This window comes from Haplochromis burtoni, unplaced genomic scaffold (genome assembly GCF_018398535.1).
Source record: "Haplochromis burtoni strain Fernald_Lab_line unplaced genomic scaffold, NCSU_Asbu1 Contig_294, whole genome shotgun sequence".
NCBI lineage: Eukaryota > Metazoa > Chordata > Actinopteri > Cichliformes > Cichlidae > Haplochromis > Haplochromis burtoni.
Genome location: NW_024582655.1, coordinates 169256 through 190216, shown reverse-complemented (window position 1 = coordinate 190216; position 20961 = coordinate 169256). Strand labels below are relative to the sequence as shown.

Sequence of the window (20961 nt, the reverse complement as noted above, 5' to 3'; positions counted from 1 at the left end):
TCTTATTTCCAGCATGCTGGGACCCCTCTGCAGTTGCTGCCCTCTACCCCCTCCACCTCCCCCCCTCCCCCCCTGCCTATTCTTTACCACGGGGGCCATCCATGCCCACCTATTTGTGACGTTCTCATCCAATGAGAGGGGGGTGCATGGTGGACAAGCACCAATGGGGCAACTTTTTCATCGCTATAAAACTTTTGAGGACAGTTTGCAGGGTTGCACTTTCTGTCGGTCCAGGGCTCCTAGAGGAGAGCAACAGCCCAGAGAGAGAGAGAGAGAGAGGGGGCAAAGAGAGAGCAAGTGTGAACGCACAGGGGGTTGCCAGTTTTTAATCCTAATCCCACTCTTCAAGAAAGTGGTGGGTAGAATTCCACATCATTTGTTTTACGTTTCAGTGTTTGGCCAGCTGTAATTTCTCTCCATTTTTTTTCTATCCCTTTTGTCTCGAAGCCTCTCCGTTTAAGTGAGGATGGAGAACGCACACACCAAAGAGTCGGAAGACGTTCTGGCCTACTTTGGCGTCACTGAGGACACCGGGCTGTCACCTGAGCAGGTTAAGAAGAGCCTGGAAAAGTATGGCTACAACGGTGAGGGAAACAAAAAGATGGATGGGTGGCTTGATGGATGGATGGATGGATGGATGGATGGATGGATGGATGGATGGATGGATGGAGCACTTAGATGAAGCCTTTGATACAGAGTGGAAATAAATAGCAGTAGAAAATGATGGTGAATGACATGATGGGAAGGTCCAGCAGCACATGCATCAGATTTAGCTTGAATGAGAGGCGGCATACATACGGAGTACCTTGGAGGTTAACAAGATAAAATGGCAGGAGTAGAGACACTGAGGGAAATGGGAGGGGAAGGTGAAGGAGGACAAGTAGCGGCAGTGTCGGTTTCAAAGCTGTGTGTGACTTTGTGATGCTGGTCTAATTAAGGGAAACTATCCGACTGACACAAAGCAGGAGTTATGTTTGTGGAGCAGGTGCCTCAGGGTGTCAAGTTCCTGACAACTGCTACTGGTTTTAGTTTAGATTGAGGGTAATTTGTTTGTATTTTGAAACTGAGCGCACGAAAGTCCCTTTTTGACTCAAAGTCAAGATATTTACTTTTGTCTCAGCAGATGGAGTTCGCTGAGTTTTTACAGTCTCACTGAGCTTTATAAAGAAAGCATCAGAGGCCTTTTTTTCTTGCTTATCACAGCAGGGAAAGCATAGGCATGAATGTAACTGTACCCACATTACTGCTTGGCTTAAGGGTTCAAATAACAGGAACTGGAAAATCATGAATATTCCTACCTCTGCTTCACATTTAATTCACTGGGGGGGAAAAGTCCTACATTCAGTAAAATGAAGAGGAATCATGTTTTTTGAGAATGCATTTTGGAGTAAAGTGTTATTGTTTGTTGGAGCAGGGCCTCAGTTTGGTGAAGAAAGTGTAAATTGTGCAATGTAATGCTTCCTTTATACTGTGTATTTTGTACTTGATGGTTTTACGGTCATATCGATTGACCTGGCTGCATGTTTCACTCTGCAAATATCAGAACGAATGTAGTAAGTGTTGTGCTTTACTAATGTTCTCTGTCTCTCATCACCAACAGAGCTGCCAGCAGAGGAAGGTGAGCCAACCCGAAACATTACACACCTGCATGCTTTCTTTAACATCCCAGCTGTTCCTTTCACTTCCTGTCATGACTGCTCCCTTGTGTGTGTGTTTATCACTTGTTACTGACTCCAGTCTAGCAATGATGTATATACACCACAGAAACTAATGGATTGTATCCACATCTGTTGTGCAATGAACTCAAACTAAAACAGCAACAGTCTTTGCTGCTGGGTTTGGAGCAGCCCAAAGTGGTGGGAGGATATTAAAACAAAGAGTCAGTCATCATTAATCAAATATGTGTTTTCACCTAAATCACAGTCACTGCCTTTTCCATTTAATCCGGTTTGTTTATCAGACTTACATGTATAATAACAGGAATTCTTAACACTGTATCAACATTGAATTTGATTTAATAGATGGGCTATGTCTATTTATTTGAATGTGTTTATCAGGCAAAAGTATCTGGGAGTTGGTGGTGGAGCAGTTCGAGGACCTGTTGGTCAGAATCCTTCTACTGGCAGCCTGCATCTCTTTTGTGAGTTTCATGATGCAACCCCCTGTGTGACCATCCATTTATCCAATGCAAAGCACCTACTTATGTAATATTCATGAAGTGTTCAAAGCAAGGAGCTTGCACAAGTTCATAAATCATTCTTTATTATCTTGTAGTGAAAATATGTATTTTTCTATTTGTGCAGAGGTGCCCCTTCCATCCCTGTCTTACATTTACTAACACCAGATCCATCCAAAAGGAAATGGAAAAAGCAGACGAAGACTAGCTAACACAATGAGTTAATGAACGGGATATATTCTCAGCAGTGCTTGTAAAAGTTGTGTTTGTAATTTCAGTGATGGACACCACATGTAGTAGATTCTCTAATCTCTTCCTATTCTTCAGACACCATGTGTTTAATTAGTTTTCTTTTCACTCTTTTGCATAATTTTCCAATTTGCCTCAAAATGTGAAAATTTTCTCCCAGGAATTCAAGTTTTAGATATCTGGCAGATCACGTGTTTGATGGGTTATTTTGCATTAAGCTGAGGTTGAGCAGTTAGAAAGTCTAGTTAGCATTCGTTGTCCTACAGCAGCAGTAGTCAGTGTTGAGTTGTGTTACAACGCTCTGCAGTTCCCAGAAGCCGAACACTAAAAGTCCAAGAGTGTCCGTTTGGTGCTCACACCTGAGAAGGCCTGAAACATTCTTGAACTCTGCCAGATTTGTGGGCGTATTTCCTTTACACTGTGAGAAACAGAGTGTAGCAGTATAGCAATCCTTAGGGTACATTTTCTCTCGTTTACCAGTGCTGAATACATCCCAGAGTTATGTCAAGATGTTAACATTTTTTTGCAGCTAGAGCTAACCATGCTCATGTGGATGACTCCACTTCTAATTTAAACTTAAGAATATGTGGCAACTGAAGTTAAACACCCCTGTTTTGTTGCCTTTCAGGCCTTAATTTTATGTTACTGTTTATGAACGTCGTTCTTACATAATTGGGGGCTTGTCTGGGATCTGGGGCTGCATGTCTTTTGACTCTTTACCAAACACACACACACACTTCAGCTCACAAAACATCATTCGTATCATCACGTTATTAGATTACCTTTAGTGCCATTCTCACTGACACGAAGAATCCCTCTCCCCTCCTTGTTGCTCTCGCCAGTGCAGCTTTATGAAGGCGACTAGGTTCTTCACATTGTTTTAATCTTCGATTGCTCCCCTCAGGGCTCCCTCTACAGCTGTCACTATAGCCTTAGAAGGCCTGACATGCTGCGTGTGAAATAGCGAGAGAACAAGAGAAAGACGAAAAGAGAGTGGCAGTGCATGTGCATGGCAGGACCTTTATTTTAAGAAAGTCTCAAGCCAGGACGAGAAACTATATCCTTAGACAAAGGTCAGGGATGGAAGGAACGAGGGATTGCTTGCAGCAGGAGAGAGTGAGAGACAGAGACGAGGGCGGGGGGCTGGGGATTGGATTGCACAATGGCATTGTCTGTTACAATGACAAATGAGCGCAATAGATTCAGAGTCATATATGGTTTCTAAAAGAGAGAACACTAAATACTGCAAATACATGGTCATCCTATTCATACACACAGGAATGCTTGACCACTGCAAGGTGTTGACAGGCCCTGACGCTCAGTCTGGAGATCGATTGTGTCTTTGAAGAGAAGCACAGTGAAGACAGACTGGAGAGAGCAAGCAATCAAGCCTACTTTAAAAAAAAAAAAGGGGGGGGGGTGAGAAAACATGTGAGCTGAAAAGCAGGCGAATGGAAAACAAGGAAGACTGTGATGCTGAGCTAAATGCTAAATGCTACAAAGGAAGGATGGGAGGGCTTTACTCTTTTCTCTCCGCTTGGGTCCGTGCTCCGGTGGCCTGCAACTAATCTGTGTCAGTGTCAACACGAGGCCTTTCCGAAACACACCAGCATCAGTAACATGTAGCTCCCGCTCACAGGGGCTCACAGGGGCGCACACGTGCGCGAATATAGGTTTAGAAGAGTCACATGTGGAGAACTTCACACATAGGATAGCGTACGGCGCAACAGTGACAAAGAATAATGTCATTTGATCCTACAGCGGTGCAGAAATAGCTCCGAGCCGTGACAAATATATGTTTATGTTTATGCTACTCAGCAGTAAAAGATAATACTCTCACCCTGAGCGACAGGTGCACAACAAACGTAAAGACACTTCTGTATCACGGGCTTAGCGATAGTAACAATGTATCATTTTAACTCGAGAGGAAAGTGTCGGCGTGATGAACGGGCACCTCTGTAAAAGAAAAAGAAAACTGTCTTAGAGTTTGTGTTTTTTACAGATATTGTATATTTTTGGTAACACATTATAATGTGGCCAATGATTAAGCATGTAATTCCCTTGTAATTAAATATTTTCTTAGAAATTGCAGTATAATTATACTGACCTACAAATGAGAGGCACACTAAAAATGGGGGTTAAAAGTCAGGTTATTGCAAATTATTATGGTGATAGTAACTTTAAGTCATGTATAAGTAATTTTTAGTAGTACCTACGTTGTGGGGAGAAATTATACTGTTTTTTGGAATTAATTCACTTCCCCATCTTACATTGTAAGTACACTGTATTTGTTGTGGCGTGGGCCATATAATGAAGTAGGTTAATTGTCCCATGTATTTTGCAAAAAAGGGAGATACTTCTTTCCTGTACACTCCTTTAAAATTTATGTTTGAACAGTGATTGAGAAAGAAAAAAAAATTGATTCAATTAACTAATTTATTAAGTACAAATGCTAAATATTTGTTGTAATTTAAGGGTCAATTATGAGAGTTTACTATTCTGCCATTGTGATCCCTGGATTTTGAGCGTAAGATCTGCTAGTCAACTGTTCCTCAAGGAAATTTTAGGGATTTTTTGTTTTTTTAGAAATAAAGTTTCATCATAATTAGAATTTTAAGGGTTTCATTTTGACAACTTCAGTGTCTCATCATCTAATTTTAAACAACAACTCCTTCAACTTTGGACTCTGTCTGTGTGTGACTGTCTCAGGTGCTGGCTTGGTTTGAGGAAGGAGAAGAAACTGTGACTGCTTTTGTCGAGCCCTTTGTCATCCTCCTCATCCTCATCGCGAATGCTGTTGTTGGAGTGTGGCAGGTCAGTGAGCGCGCATAAACACACACACACACACACACACACACACACACACACACACACATTCAGAAACAACTGCAATCCCAAGGCCACATACCTGCTCCTGAATACTGTCTTTTGCCCACATACACACACCTAAATAGACTCTTATACTTAGAAACAGTCACGTCCAATAAATCACGCACATCGGCGGCCTGCTCAGGCCTTGTGTCCTTTACAGAGAGCACACACACTCCTTAGATCTCAAAGATCAAGCAAAGCCAGAAAGAGAGGCATGACGTAAACAGGAGGTGAAAAGGTGAAAGGTTAAGCCAACAGGGCGCGTGGAGAGAGGCCACGGACCGGGTCCCGTTCCTGCCTCGAAGGGCCAAACTGCTGCGTTACAATCCACACTTTGCAATCCTCAGTAAAAATACAGAGGGACGATCACGTTACCGCAGGCTTGCGTTTTGTGCGTGTGTGGTTGAGAGGTTCATATCAACCCTGCGGCAGTCATTTGGAAACTATGCACAAGGATTCACACATGGGGGATGAGGAGGAGAATGGAGAGAGGGAGGGCAGCTGGCATAAGTTGGGCTTTACACTTTGAGGCAGTCGGGGGCAACCTTGGAAGAAACCACAGCCTGACATCAGGCTGTCTGACTTCTCTGCGCCGTCTGCTTTTACTGGGAAATAATTCAACATGACGAACAAGAAACGACTTCGAAAAGCTCACAGTCGTTTCTTGTTCGTCATGTTGAATTTAAGGACTTCAACCTGCTGCAGCACAAGTCCTGCAAAATTATGGTTGCACAACCTCTCTTTAAATTTGATTATTTAAGCTGATGGACTTTAATAAAATACAAACATCAGGAAAACCTCATGATAATGGACAACAATGCCTTCAACCATCAGTCAGTCACTGGTATCAGCAACCTTATCCCTCATTACTAATGCCAGTGCCTGATGATTATCTGCCACAGGAACTTTGGGTGCTCAAAAAACTATGAAAAAAAGGCTAAAAGCGCTTGTTTTTATAAGTATGTTGTCTTAAAATAAAAGAAAATCTGTGCATTCTGCCCTCAAACATTACGACATATAGTGACATTCATTAATATTTATTATGGCTCAGTGGTGCAGTAGTTAGCACTGTAACCTCATACCAAAAAGTTTTGGGATTTGAATTCACTGATGCCTGTGTGAGTTTCTTTTAATAACAGGCACAGGAAACAGGAAAACCAGGGCTGAAAATGTGGGACTACAACAAAGGCAACAAAGACAACTTTTGCTTTAGGAATGTACATAAAATCAAACACATACAGAAAATACAGGATATTTTTTTTAATTCATTCACTTATTTTTACCCAGCTTTAGAGCTACCTCTCATTTATATTTTGCTTCTAAGATGCCAGACTTTCTTAAAATGTTTTAAAGCAACAGTTCTCTGTGCTTTCGAAGGTCTTTTAATTTTTTTTCTTTGAAATTTATTTTGCTTTTACAATAATTTTCAGTCCTGTCCTTGTACGTGACCATTTTCAGGGATGATTTTTTTTTATTTTGTTATGCACCTACCTCAAGAGCTGAACCAATTTTTAACTGTCACTTTGTTACTAGCAGCCCGACACATCACACATCATACGGTCCCGTTTCTTAAGTTTTATCTGTAAAAAATATGATAACGCAGTTTCAATGGCATAAAATAGTATATTTGTACCAACAAGGTGATGTGGACACATGCACACCAAGCTCTTCTTTGACTAAATAACTCCACAATTTCCCATTCTGGACACATTATCTAACACACACCCAAACACTTACCCTGTTTCATTCATGCATTGGGGCAACTTGCCAAGGACACTTTGCCTGAAGACTTTATTAAGCTTTTTTTTGTTATCCTATCAAAATATATTATATTTAAATACATTTCTATTCAGGTCATTTAAAAAAATATGTACTGAGCATCTTTTTAAAATAATGATCTTTTGATTAAAGCCTTTTTATCTATCTAAAAACTGACCTTTAACATGTCACATGTGACAACTATCATGCAAAGGACTCGAACATCAAGGAGCCGGAATGATTATGTGTTTGCTCATTGTGCACGTTTGAAACAGGAGCGCAATGCAGAGAGCGCCATCGAGGCCCTGAAGGAGTACGAGCCTGAAATGGGGAAAGTTTATAGGGCAGACAGGAAGAGCGTGCAGAGAATCAAGGCCAGGGAGATCGTTCCTGGTGATGTAGTGGAGGTCTCTGGTAAGCTTTATCTGCTGCATTTATTCAAAGCCCATCTAGCCACTGAAAATCCATAAATGTGATCAGAATTAAGATGAGATTAACTCCCCAAAGCAGTCTACACATAAGCTTGTTCTAGTCGAATTCCAAAACCTTGTCCGTAATGTGTCATTTAAATTCAAGTGTTTGAAATCTGAACTTCTCAACTTTGCAAGTGTGTGAATACAAGATTGTCCTTCAAAATCAACATGGCCCCTTATAAGGCAGTGACAGAGAAAAAGGAGTTGGGGGGTGAGTGAAGGAATAAGCTTGAGTATAAGCACTCACTCCTCTGTCTCTCCCCTCTGTTTGCTGTACACCTGTTCTTTTCATTTCATGATCTCCCCAAGGTCTCCCTCTCCCTCTGACTCTTACTGTGGTATCGGTTTTCAACAACAACACTATCCATCCAGAGTGCTAAAACCAGTCCCCCTTCCTCCCCACCTCCTCCAGCCAGCTGTAACACTGCAGTCAGATTGTCTTTGCACTGTAATACTGCCAAACCAATAAATCACTAAAGAAACAAATGTTAATGAAGGGCCTGCTTTTGTGTATGTGTTTGTTACGTGAACACTAGTTGGTGACAAAGTGCCAGCTGATATCAGGATCATTTCCATCAAATCTACAACCCTGCGTGTGGACCAGTCCATTCTTACCGGTATGTGTTTTATCGCAGACAAAGAATTAATTAATTAATTAATTAATTTTTCTAATTTCCGTCGCCTTCCCTGACCGCTCATCTCTGCAGGTGAGTCTGTCAGCGTGATCAAGCACACAGATCCAGTCCCAGACCCCCGAGCCGTCAACCAGGACAAGAAGAACATGTTGTTCTCTGTGAGTCTTTTTCCTGCTTTCTCCTCTCCTTGACCTTTATATTTCCATCGGGCGTCTCAAAACCCACCTGCTGACTGATTTAACTTCCAATTCGACCTCATTATTCCATGAAAATAACCATTACAGCAGACATTTTGCATGTCATTGTTGGGAAAACCCTAGGTGTAATGATGAGAAATTTTGGACGTCATTTTGGATGTCAGCACAGGTGGCACTTCATTATCACCGTCATGCTGACTTCGTGATCTGTTCTGCTTAAAAGTATTAAGCAATTAACTCTTACTTAGTGAGCCAGTTCTGACATTTCAGAATAAAAAAAAGAACCTACGTAATTAAATTAATGGCTGATTCAGTTAATTCAACACCTGCAGGGGTCTTGATACTGTGTCTGCATCAAAAACTGTCCCAAACTTAAGGTAATTTCCAATCACTGTCTATTGCTCTATCATAAATGGAAGATAAACATTTTCTTTAGATTTTCTTTTTGTAAATATGTTATTTTATTACATCACTACAGTAGCATTAGATCCTTTATTCACTAACATGGTTCATGTCTATAAGTGACAGAAACTGATACACTGCTATACTTTAGCTAACACACTTTACCAGAGACTATATTTAACAATCGTTCAAATACAGCCATTGTAGAAAATACCAAGCTAATATCAGTCTGGTAGCATGCTGGCTATATATATAAAAAATGGACATAGTCACTTGAGTCCACTCTAGAAACTGAGCAACTCCTGGCCGCTAAGGAAAACGTGTAGGTTGAGGCCAGTTGCCTTGAAATTGATTGTTAATCCTTTAAAGCCTGAACCCTGAAATAATTGTCAGAAAATTCAAATTTCCAGCACAACTGAGTGTTTATTTAACTTTGTGGCAATTTTTTTAAATGCAATATTAATTTGTATATATTAATTTTTTACCTCCTAAGACCCAAACTCTTCCACGACATGCATTTTTAATTTCTCTTTGATATTTGGGCATATTGGGGCCTGACGAATGTAATAGCAAAGAATTATCCTTTTTTTTTTTACCTTATTTTTGTTTTTAAGAAAAATAAGAGCTACATATGAGGATATCATTTCAAATTTTGATAGAACAGTAGCAGTATAATGTCCTCGTAAGTGGATATCAGGCCCATGTAGAGCAAAATTGAGTATTTTAGTCTAAATAACCCAAAATGTGATGTCCACATATGCGGACGCCAGGTCCTAGGAGGTTAATTTGCGTCATATTTGCTACATCAAAACATATTTTTTGCATTTTGTTACTTTGAAAGGTATTGTGCAATGTATTTTGATTTTTTTGATGGGGAAAATGTATAGAAAAGTCACAAAAACCCGTTGGTGAAAACTGGTCAGAGAATACTCCATACAAAACTTCCTTGTAACTTCCTTCCCTTCTTGGTCACTAGCAGATTTCTACAGAGGCTCATAGTTTGCACTGACTCTACTCTGAGCGGCAGTGAAACTGAAAAGTGTAACACAAATTAGAAGTGGGGACCATTTGCTTTCAGTGTAAAAGTTGCGCCTTTTCAAAAAATGTTGGCTGCAGCACTGAGGTACAACATTTATTTTGAATGCAGATAGTCCGATTTGCATTGCAGTTTCTCAAGTTTCACTACCGTTCAGCTAGTTAGCAAGTGTTTGCAGACAAGTTGGTGTCTTCCATGCAAACTACAAGTAATCACTGCAATCTGCTCGCAACCATAACCCTAGCAATCACTGGGGGAATACATATTTTTTCCTTCATAGCCAGAGGTTGTATCAAAAATTATATGTATAACATCAATCAAAAAACATGTGCAGGTTTGTTAATTGCTGTCATGAAGCTTCTATAGATATCTATCTACCGATATTGGATGTACTCTCATCTATAAGAGACTGTAGAACCAATAAATACACATTGCTACAGTGTACTGCAGGGGTGGGCAACTCCAGGCCTCGAGGGCCGGTGTCCCTGCAGGTTTTAGACGTGTCCTTGAACCAACACAGCTGATTTAAATGGCTAAATTAGCTCCTCAACATGTCCTGAAGTTCTCCAGAGGCCTGGTAACGAACTAATCATGTGATTCAGGTGTGTTGACCCAAGGTGAGATCTAAAACCTGCAGGACACCGGACCTCGAGGCCTGGAATTGCCCACCCCTGATGTACTGCTAGCTTGTTTAGCAACATGGATATGGTAATCATTTTCAGAATTATTTGGATGCTAGTTTTACAAACTGAAAAAAAAAACCCCACAAAAATAAAAATAAAAGTAAAAGTAAATTTAGTTACCAGAAAAGCTGGACACTCTGCTGAATATCTGGTAAACTAAATGCAGAATAACAAAGGGTTAGATTTGAGTGGGGAACAAAGAACATAGCCTGCTTAGTTGTCTATTTTATTATGAATGGGACCGTACTTTTCTTTGCTACATTATACTGAACAAGCAACCCGCAGATTGAGACCATTAACTCATCAAGAAAATGTTAACAAAGGTCACCAATCGAGTGAGCAGCAGCGCCGTTTTCTCATAGTAGTCCCCCTAGGTTTAAGGCATTTCTGCATTTGCATTAGCATTAGCATTAGCATTAGCAATTATATGGTATTGTTTATATATTCACCAACTGATTGTGTTAAGATAAGTACCCTTTGTAATTAACACTACACAAAATTCATTTTAGGTTGTTAAAAAAATCATTTGCACTTTTGAAGTTATTAATAAACCAAATTATAATAAAGAATAAATATTTGACCTCATGATGAGGATGAGTAGTGTCAAAACAAAATGTTACCACACTCATTATGTTTAACCCTTCAGTCATCACTTCTGAGTTCACTGGCAGCCTCATAGTTGTGTATTTCAGGTCCAGATTTTCCATCCATCTTTCCAGTAGTCATGTCACTCTCTTTTGAATCTCTGTTCAGGGCACCAACATTGCTGCCGGTAAAGCCATTGGCATTGCTGTTGCGACTGGTGTCTCTACCGAGATCGGCAAGATTCGCGACCAGATGGCTGCCACCGAGCAGGAGAAGACCCCTCTGCAACAGAAACTGGACGAGTTTGGAGAGCAGCTCTCAAAGGTGGGTGAGACGGGCAGTTTCTGCAACAGTTAATTTCATGTCATGTCTTAAACATTTTAATATTGCTGGCTTGAGACTGAAAATTACAACTAATGTCATATACGTCCCCCTATTGCTGCTTGTCCTGCAGGTCATCTCCCTGATTTGTGTGGCCGTGTGGATAATCAACATCGGTCATTTCAATGACCCCGTCCATGGAGGCTCCTGGATCCGCGGCGCTATCTATTATTTCAAGATTGCTGTGGCTTTGGCTGTGGCTGCTATTCCTGAAGGTAAGCCCCCGGGATTAACGTCTATTTGATTGCTCAACCACATGAAACATTCACGTCATGTAGCTCATCTGCGATGCTGCTTCCAGTCTGTTCAAAAGTGTTTTTGTTAAGTAATCTTTTTTGCGTATGAAAAGGAATAAATAAGACACCTTCATTCATGTTCTTCTTATTAAGACGTCGTAACGTATGTATGTATCAGTATGTATTAGTTTTCAGAGCAAGTTTGCTCATTTCAGTTCAGTTTTTATTGTATGAAGACGTTAGATGGAAATTTCCAAATTACCAACCCTTTAAAGTCCAGTGCATTGTTCAATCTTAATGGTTGGAAATAGGACCCTGAATCAGACACTAACAACCTTCCAAATAAAGCTGCCTTGGCTATTGCCGGTTCTTGCCACTCCCTATCCAGCAGACAGTGCAGAAGGCTTTGGAGACTCTCCATGAGCCTCTTAAGCTGAGTTTTCAAAGTTAAGGACCAGATTGGAACTGACAGAAACAGGTGTATGCCTCAGGAAGCAGCTGATGACCAGTACATCTCTGATTTGCACACTAGTTTTATTAAACTGAAAATAAAAATGTGAGATTAAAGTTTGTGTAGACAAAACCTCCTTGAATTCAGCTCTTAGTAAAACATTTGAACGTTCATATACCATCTTCTTTGTGAGGCAAGAACATTCTCATTTTGATGATGGGGACATTCTCCCCATCAGTCAGCTGTAAATTGTGCCAAAGTTAACTGGAGAGCACAACCTGATGATGCCAAAAGAACAACATAATATGCACACATAGATGCTGCGATAATGTCACTAAACTGGACAATCTCCAGACCTTGACCACACCATTGTTTTTGCCAAGAATGTGAACACAGATCACCCTCCATGTGCTAGAGTGCTGAATGACTCATACCAGCCCTTCCCTTAGGAGTAGCATTGGAGAGCACAGTATTCTGGATGCGGTCCAGCTGATGTGTTAAGGGCTGTGCAGGGACCCCCACTGTTGTCACCCTGCCAAGTGGCAGAATCCCTGAAGTCCAGCTGTTTTTTAATCCAACATTTGTCCTCATCTCTAAAGTTCAATCAAGTTTTGTCCAGCATTCAACTCGTTCTTGTTTTAAAGCACCTCAATTTGTTCAGGGCTTCTCTGATTAAGCTCTCCCACTGCTCGTCACAGGCCTGCCTGCTGTCATCACCACTTGCCTCGCGCTGGGAACACGTCGTATGGCCAAGAAGAACGCCATCGTCAGAAGCCTGCCTTCTGTGGAGACCCTGGGCTGCACCTCGGTCATCTGCTCCGATAAGACCGGCACCCTCACCACCAACCAGATGTGTGTGACCAAGGTGGGTACACACAAATAAGCCTTCGCACGTTTTCATTCAAATAAAAGGAGATCTGATAAAATGTCGTTTTTTGCCATGTTTCCACGCAGATGTTCGTCATCGATAAAGTTGAAGGCGACAGCGTTTCCCTCTGTCAGTTTGACATTTCGGGCTCAAAGTACACCCCAGAGGGAGAAGTGTAAGAGACAGAATCAGCACACGACTGCCATAAACGGCCTAAAAACCAAACAAAACTAACGAGTTGTGTCTCTTTTGACCAGAACAAAGAATGGTGCGTTTGTGAAGTGCGGACAGTATGACGGATTGGTTGAGCTGGCAACTATTTGTGCACTGTGCAATGATTCTTCTCTGGACTACAACGAGGTCTGTGGAGGAGGAGTTTATGCTTCTGCTGAACAGCCTTATTAAAATGCACTTAGCAATTTTTAATGAACTCCTTGTCTCGTTGATGCAGTCCAAGGGCATTTATGAGAAGGTGGGTGAGGCCACTGAGACGGCCCTGTGCTGTTTGGTGGAGAAGATGAATGTGTTCAACACTGAAGTGCGCAGCCTGTCCAAGGTGGAGAGGGCAAACGCTTGCTGTTCCGTAAGTCTGTCAAATATCTGATACAGTATGTAGCAAGTTACTCTTTATACAGTCAGCCTACTAACCTACATGACATTTGCTTTAAAAGTAAAAAAAAAGTGAGTCAATATTGAAATTAAATATATTGGTTTGCCATGTTGCAGCATGAAATATGAACACATAAATGAGCTAACAAGTTTCCCATATCAACTTAAAGTATGATGATGTCTGGGCCTTACCAGGTTATAAAATCATGTAAATACATTCTCCAGGACTATTTAGACTGAGACAGACCTACTATGACCAGGGGGAGAAGGCAGGAAAACTTTTAGCATGGCGCATAAAAACGCTACTGAACGAACAAACAATAAATGAAATTAGAACTGCAGACGAAAACACCACAGATCCTCATAGAATAAATGAACTCTTTGAACTCTATTACTCACAACTATATACCTCAACAGGAGATACGACTCGAGAATCACTAGAATCCTTCTTTGACTCAATAAATACCCCTTCACTCTCAGTTATCTATGAATGAACTGTCGATCGCAATTGATAAATTAAAAATGGGAAAAACTCCCGGCCCAGATGGAATTCCACTAGACCTTTTCAAAATATTTAAAGACAAATTAATATCCCCTTTGTACGACATGCTGGTGGAAAGTAAATACATTCTCATACGAACAATGACACATAAGATATAACGCCACGAAAATATTTATTTAATAAAAATTCAGAAAAAATGAATAACTAAGCATACCCTTACTGCTTCCATGGGAATCAAGAGGGTCAGGGACAGCCAAGTGCTGCTAATCAAATGCACCTGATTAACTGATCATCAGGAAATGTGAGCACCTCTTTAAAAGCAGCAGTTCTGGCAGTTTTGGAGCATTGAGGCATGTCTTTACAAATTTTCAAGGAGGAAACACATCGGCAATGATCTTGAGAATAATGGATTTGGCTGCACATTAGCACATTAGCCACTTCTAAATAATTTGAACAACAGTGCAATTAGAAAAAGACTGAACAAGTATGGCTTGTTAAGAAGTATTGGCAAAAGAAAGCCTCTTCTGTCTAAAAACAACATAGGAGCTCAGGTTAGGTTTGCAAAATTGCATATGAACAAACCACAAGACTTCTGGAACAATGTCCTCTGAACATATGAGACCACTGTGGAGAAGTCTGGCTGTAATGCACAGCATCACATCTGCTGAAAACTAAACACAGCATATCAGCTCAAAGACCTCAAACCAACTGTCAGCACCATGGTGGAGGAGTTATGATTTTGGCTCATTTTGCAGGCATAGCACCTGGGCACCTCGTAGTCACTGAGTTGACCATGAACTTTCTGTGTACCAAAGTATTCTAAAGTCAAATGTCACAGCTAAAGATTGACTGGGATGTGCAACGGGACAATGACCTCAAGCACTGCAGCAAATCAACAAGAGAAAGACTTAAAGAGAACAGAATCAAGGTGTTACAGTTATCTATTCGAAGTCCAGACCTCAAAAAGGATGAAAGAGTACCCACAGTTATTTTTGGCTTGGGTTTTATTATAATGACACTACGTAAAAGTGACACAGATAATGACACTAAGCGCTGTGTCGTTTTTCATCTGACGTTGAGTTTAAATCATTTTAGGATTGGGACCAGTTAACTTTTTATTATATTCTGATACATAAAAGCTCCCAGATAGCCCCAAAAAAAGCAACAACTGTATGGCAGGTGCAATATTTAAAATGTTTATGTGTAATATGCAGGGCCTGGTTTGAGGTTTCTCCAGTTCACCTTCCTCCCTTCACTTTCTGACAGGTTATCAAGCATCTGATGAGAAAGGAGTTCACCCTGGAGTTCTCCAGAGACAGAAAGTCCATGTCAGTCTACTGCTGTCCTGCTAAGTCGGCCAAAGCACCTGTGGGAAACAAGATGTTTGTCAAAGTGAGCGTGGAACATGAGCCAAAGATGAAAATAATACTTGAAAAAGTTGTTCTGAAAAAGCTCCAAAAGAGACAATTTGATGTTTAAGAATCACAAACGAATGATTGCATTTCCTGTCTTCAGGGTGCTCCAGAGGGAGTTATTGACCGCTGCACTTATGTTCGTGTGGGTACTAACCGTGTACCGCTGACTGGCCCGGTGAAAGACCACATCATGTCAGTCATCAAGGAATGGGGCACCGGACGCGACACCCTCCGCTGTTTGGCCCTGGCCACATGTGACACACCTCTGAGGAAGGAGGAGATGAACTTGGAGGACTCAACAAAGTTTGCAGACTACGAGGTTGGAGAGTGAAAACAAAAACATGAAGTCACTGTAGTCCCTAATGGAAGACTTGAGCATTTCATTTCTTGCTCAGCTGTAGCTCAGGCATAGCTCAAACCTTTCTTTCTTATCCCCAGACGGACCTGACCTTTGTTGGCTGCGTTGGTATGCTTGACCCTCCTCGGAAAGAAGTCATGAGCTCCATTGAGTTGTGCAAGGCCGCCGGTATCCGTGTCATCATGATCACTGGTCAGTATACATATCAGATGCAGATCAGCAGTCTAATTTTAAAAGAAATCGAGCAAAGATTGACCAACCCGACCACTCCAGGTGACAACAAAGGTACGGCTGTGGCCATCTGCCGCCGCATTGGCATCTTCACTGAGGATGAGGATGTCACAGGCAAGGCCTTCACCGGCCGTGAGTTTGATGACCTCGCTCCATATGACCAGAAGAAGGCCGTTCGAAAGGCTTGCTGCTTCGCCAGAGTTGAACCAGCCCACAAGTCTAAGATTGTAGAGTTCCTACAAGGCTTTGATGAGATTACAGCCATGGTGAGGAGAAAAGAAATGAACCTTTGATGAGTTTATTGTGCTTGATGTGACAAGTTTAACATGCTGTTCCTCCCATTTCACCCAGACTGGTGATGGAGTGAACGATGCCCCCGCCTTGAAGAAGGCGGAGATTGGCATCGCCATGGGCTCTGGCACTGCCGTTGCCAAGTCTGCCTCTGAGATGGTCCTGGCTGACGACAACTTCTCTTCCATTGTGTCTGCTGTTGAGGAGGGCAGAGCCATTTACAACAACATGAAGCAGTTCATCCGCTACCTCATCTCCTCGAATGTGGGCGAGGTCGTCTGGTGAGCGCATTACGCTTCACTTAACTGACACTTAAGTTCAACGTGAGTTCTTGTCCTGCATAAGAAAGAACTTAAAACTAGGCGAAAGATTGACTTCTGTTTTTTTCACCTCTTCAGTATCTTCCTGACTGCTGCACTCGGTCTTCCTGAGGCTCTGATCCCCGTCCAGCTTCTTTGGGTCAACCTCGTGACTGACGGTCTGCCTGCCACCGCACTGGGCTTCAACCCGCCTGACCTGGACATCATGGGCAAACCCCCCCGCTCCCCCAAAGAGCCCCTCATCTCTGGCTGGCTCTTCTTTAGATATCTGGCCATTGGAGGTATATACTGATACTGCAGACACGACCAGCAGCTTCCTTCAGTAGAGTTTTTCAAGGATTTATCGCAACATGGCATAACACACCAATCATCTTCAAGACTTTAAATGTCGACTCATAGTTTTCATGGGCATATGTTTTGTAATACTTCTTCCAGGCTATGTTGGAGCTGCAACAGTGGCAGCAGCTGCCTGGTGGTTCTTGTACAGTGATGATGGTCCAATGGTCACCTTCCACCAGCTGGTTAGTATCAAATCATCTTATTTGAGAACTTTTCTTCTAAAATACTCCTGAGACTCCTCGTGTAAAATTACAGCTGATCTTTTCAAACATAAAGAACCATCTCAGCCTCTTTCAAAAGCGCTGCCGAAATAGTTTTAAAAAAAAGGCAATTTATGTTTGTTTCTCTCCATCAGTCTCACTTCATGCAGTGCAGTGAGGACAACGAGGACTTTGATGGTGTCCACTGTGAGGTATTTGAGTCTGCTCCACCAATGACCATGGCTCTGTCTGTACTGGTCACCATTGAGATGTGCAACGCTCTGAACAGGTCTGACTACACCGTGAACCCGAAAGGCATTGTGGGTGCATCCACCTGAAAACTATGATGTAGTCAAATGTGCCACCAGTTCATTAAATGTTTGGACATTTTGTAGTTTTGCCTTTGTAACCATAACAGTGGATTCCAAACCAAATAGTTTGGATGTTATTGAAGTGAAGATGTTCAGTTTTAATTCAAGCACAAAAATGTGGCATTAGCTATTCATTCATCCAACAAGCAAAAGATCCCCGGTTCAATCCCAGGAGGAGATACAAATTCCTCAGAGGGTATCCGATGTAAAAATCTGCCTGATCAAATAAGCAGAGTTATCTGCTGTGGCAACCCCCTTGGAAATAAAGGCGCTTAAAAGTTTCTTCTTCTTCTTGAATTATATATAATCTCCTATTTACAGATGCTCAAAATTAAACTGACAAACTGCCATCATTTTAAATGTCAGGATTGTTTGTTTGGGCTTAAACCCACTGTGGTGGTGCACAGATTATGTGCAAATTGGTCCAAATTATAAAAACAGTGTGGCTATCCGAATAAGTTACGATAATTTATGGTAGCTGAGTAGTAGCGAGTGCCATTATCTACAAATAAAGAAAATTTATTATGAACCTTTTCCGGAGTGACCAGCCAACTAAAATTACTGCAAGAGTGAAATAATGACCCAGAACAACATCTAAAGAACTGCGGGAAAGGGAGTCCTGCAGTATTTATTCAGGTTATCTTTGTATAATATTAAAATTTGTTTGATGATCTGAAACATGTAACTGTAACATAAAAAAAAAAGAGGTCAAATTAAACCTTCAGTCAACTCTTTTCCATTTTTAGTGTATATAAAAATATTTCCATCAGCTACTCTTAAAGGATTGAGCACTGACTAAACTGTCAAAGAGGTAAAATTCAAATGAGGTCCACTTTAAAAAAAGAAAAATAGAAGCTGACGGGTTCATTTTGGAAAAGGTCCAATTTCGCTGCAGGCAACTGCAAGTGACAAATAAAGGCTTCATTCATTTTGACCTTTTCCAAACATGAAAGCTGTGTCGTAGCTCCCGTAGTTATAATAAGGAGACAATGAAGCACTTTGCAAACACATTACTATGCAGTCGCCTCCACACATACACTTTTTCATGCCCTTTTACATTTTCAGTCTGCATTAACGTACCCCATCCGCTCTGCCTTCCTCCTATCCTCCCCCACGTCCCTGCTCCCTCTACACCAGCTTGTCTGAGAACCAGTCTCTGGTGCGCATGCCCCCCTGGAGCAACGGCTGGTTGGTGGCTGCCATGAGCCTCTCCATGTCCCTTCACTTCATGATCATCTACATCGACCCCCTGCCCGTGAGTCTGGCCTCATGCAACACAGCGCACATCTCCATTTATATCTCCACACACACATTTCCTCTCTCCCAGTTTCATTCCTGAAATGCTAGTTGCACATATAACTGAGAGAAACTACAGCACTGAAGAAGAAACACATGTATTTCAGGTTTGACAGATAAATAAGCTCCAGCTTAGTGGCATTCAGTAGTTTTAACATGCCACTGCTGATTCACAGATGATCTTCAAGCTCACTCACTTGAACGTGGAGCAGTGGATGATCGTGCTGAAGCTTTCCATCCCAGTCATCCTTCTCGATGAGCTTCTTAAATTTGTGGCTCGCACATATCTGGACGGTAAGACCTGCTTGACAAACGCTGTTCCATTTTTCTGCCTCCTTTACACGCAGGGTAACAAATATTTGGAAATATTCATGATTCATGATCCAGGAAATGCCCAGTATTAGTCTCACGGGACAGCTGTTTGTAATTTTAAAATGATCATGTTGCACATTAATTACTGCAGATCAGATTAAATCTATGAATGAAACATAAACATGATGCTGCAACACACTGTAGCCAGAAACTGGGAATAGCTACATTCTCCTGTATTTTCCCTTTTTAATGAACAAAAGTGAAATTAGGAGGGATGGTTGCAGAATAATTTTCCTCCCAATTAAATGTATTTTAACATTTAACCTGTTCCCTCTTCTTTTTTTTTAATCCATGGCGATGTCTCCCACCCTTTTCCCTCTAATCTCTATTTCCTCTGATGACTTTTACCTAATCTTCCTCTCCTTGGATGCCCTTCTTCACTGTTCCCTTTCTGACAATCCAGCCTAAACCTCTTCCCCCCTCCTCCTCCATACCCCTGTAACAAAACAAGGTACTCCCCTCTGACTCCAGCTAAAGGTTTAAGCACGCTGCATCTTGCAAGACTTAAAAGACTTTCTGGACTAATGTCTGTGGACCCAGAGTGAAGCTGCATTTGCCATGAAATCAAATTTTAATGCATGATTTGTGTTTACAGCTGGAAGCTGTCGCTGCAAGCTAAACGTATTGCTTTAAGTAGCTTTTAGATTAACACAAAAAAATAGTAAAATCCAGGTTAGCACATGTGGCATGCTCTGACCGTGCATTCTCCTGCAATCAGAGTTTTTTTGCATTTATGCTAAAAAGGTAAAGCATAATGTGAACATTAAAGCATTATACTGAATACTTCTCAGATCAGTCCTCGTTGTTGTGATTTTTAAAAAGAAAAGTTAGTTTTTGGCTATTGCTTACACACAAGCTAAAAAGCAAGTTGGATATTTGAGGAATAAAGCAGTGCACTGTGAGAAAATTAAGTGCACATATGTGCAGCATCAGAGATCACAGGCAGACTGTTTGCGTGAGAACCAGCAATTCTGGCTCAATCCTATTTCATCTACACTCAAACTTAAACATAACTACGACAGCAATTTTCTTGCCCTTAAGCAGAAAAGACCCCGCTACAAGCTTTTCTTTAAAACCATTAAACAGTCTCCATTAATCCACAGAACATATGTGCAAGAGTTAACTGCTGGATTTTAGTTTACTCCAGGAAACAAAGCAAATTGCCTTATTTCTCACAATGTCCAACTTTTGACCTCAAGCTAGCTTCAACTTTTTTTTAAAAACTTTAAATACACCCATTTATCCCTGATGCCTTTACATTATACCAAACAAGCCTTTGTTTGGTCCCTCCAGGCAAAGTCTAGAGGTGAAGAGAAGCGGAGTGGCTGAAGCAGAGAGGCACCGAGACACAGAGGATGGAGAGAAAGGCTGAGCGCTCCAACTGAATGAGAGCGTGCAACATGTCACTTGATCAAAAACCCAGAGTGGCACGAATACAAACATATAAGCCATCTGATGATACACCGAAAAAAAGCTGAAAACTATTTTTGTCTGTGTATGTACTGAAAATAATATATAGTGAAAGAATTATTAAAACTATTGTGTTGATTTTATTCTTAAAGAATAAAGATGTGTATTAAAGTAACCGTCAGTTTTCTGAATACCATCTTTTTTGAAATATTACTCTTAGTAGACGAGCAACACAAGATTATGGCT

The 20961-nt window shown here is 41.3% G+C and overlaps 1 protein-coding gene across 2 annotated transcripts; it reads left to right on the top strand.

Annotated features, from left to right (window-relative positions):
* Positions 1–200: 200 nt before the first annotated feature.
* atp2a1 (ATPase sarcoplasmic/endoplasmic reticulum Ca2+ transporting 1) lies at positions 201–20890 on the top strand. 2 transcript variants are annotated; one of them, XM_005940812.3, is made up of 26 exons: positions 201–355; positions 448–584; positions 1601–1618; positions 2058–2140; positions 5135–5239; positions 7330–7468; positions 8064–8144; positions 8235–8320; positions 11234–11389; positions 11520–11661; positions 12832–12998; positions 13088–13176; positions 13259–13361; positions 13453–13584; positions 15379–15504; positions 15628–15846; positions 15966–16077; positions 16159–16382; positions 16468–16688; positions 16806–17008; positions 17163–17248; positions 17422–17555; positions 18775–18892; positions 19110–19227; positions 19709–19756; positions 20599–20890. In XM_005940812.3, the coding sequence occupies exons 2-25, from the start codon at positions 467–469 to the stop codon at positions 19711–19713; spliced, it is 2985 nt and encodes a 994-aa protein (XP_005940874.1). In that variant the 5' UTR covers positions 201–355; positions 448–466; the 3' UTR covers positions 19714–19756; positions 20599–20890. The 2 variants fall into 2 exon arrangements, with proteins under 2 accessions (XP_005940874.1, XP_005940873.1); XM_005940811.3 differs by lacking the exon at positions 19709–19756.
* Positions 20891–20961: the final 71 nt, after the last annotated feature.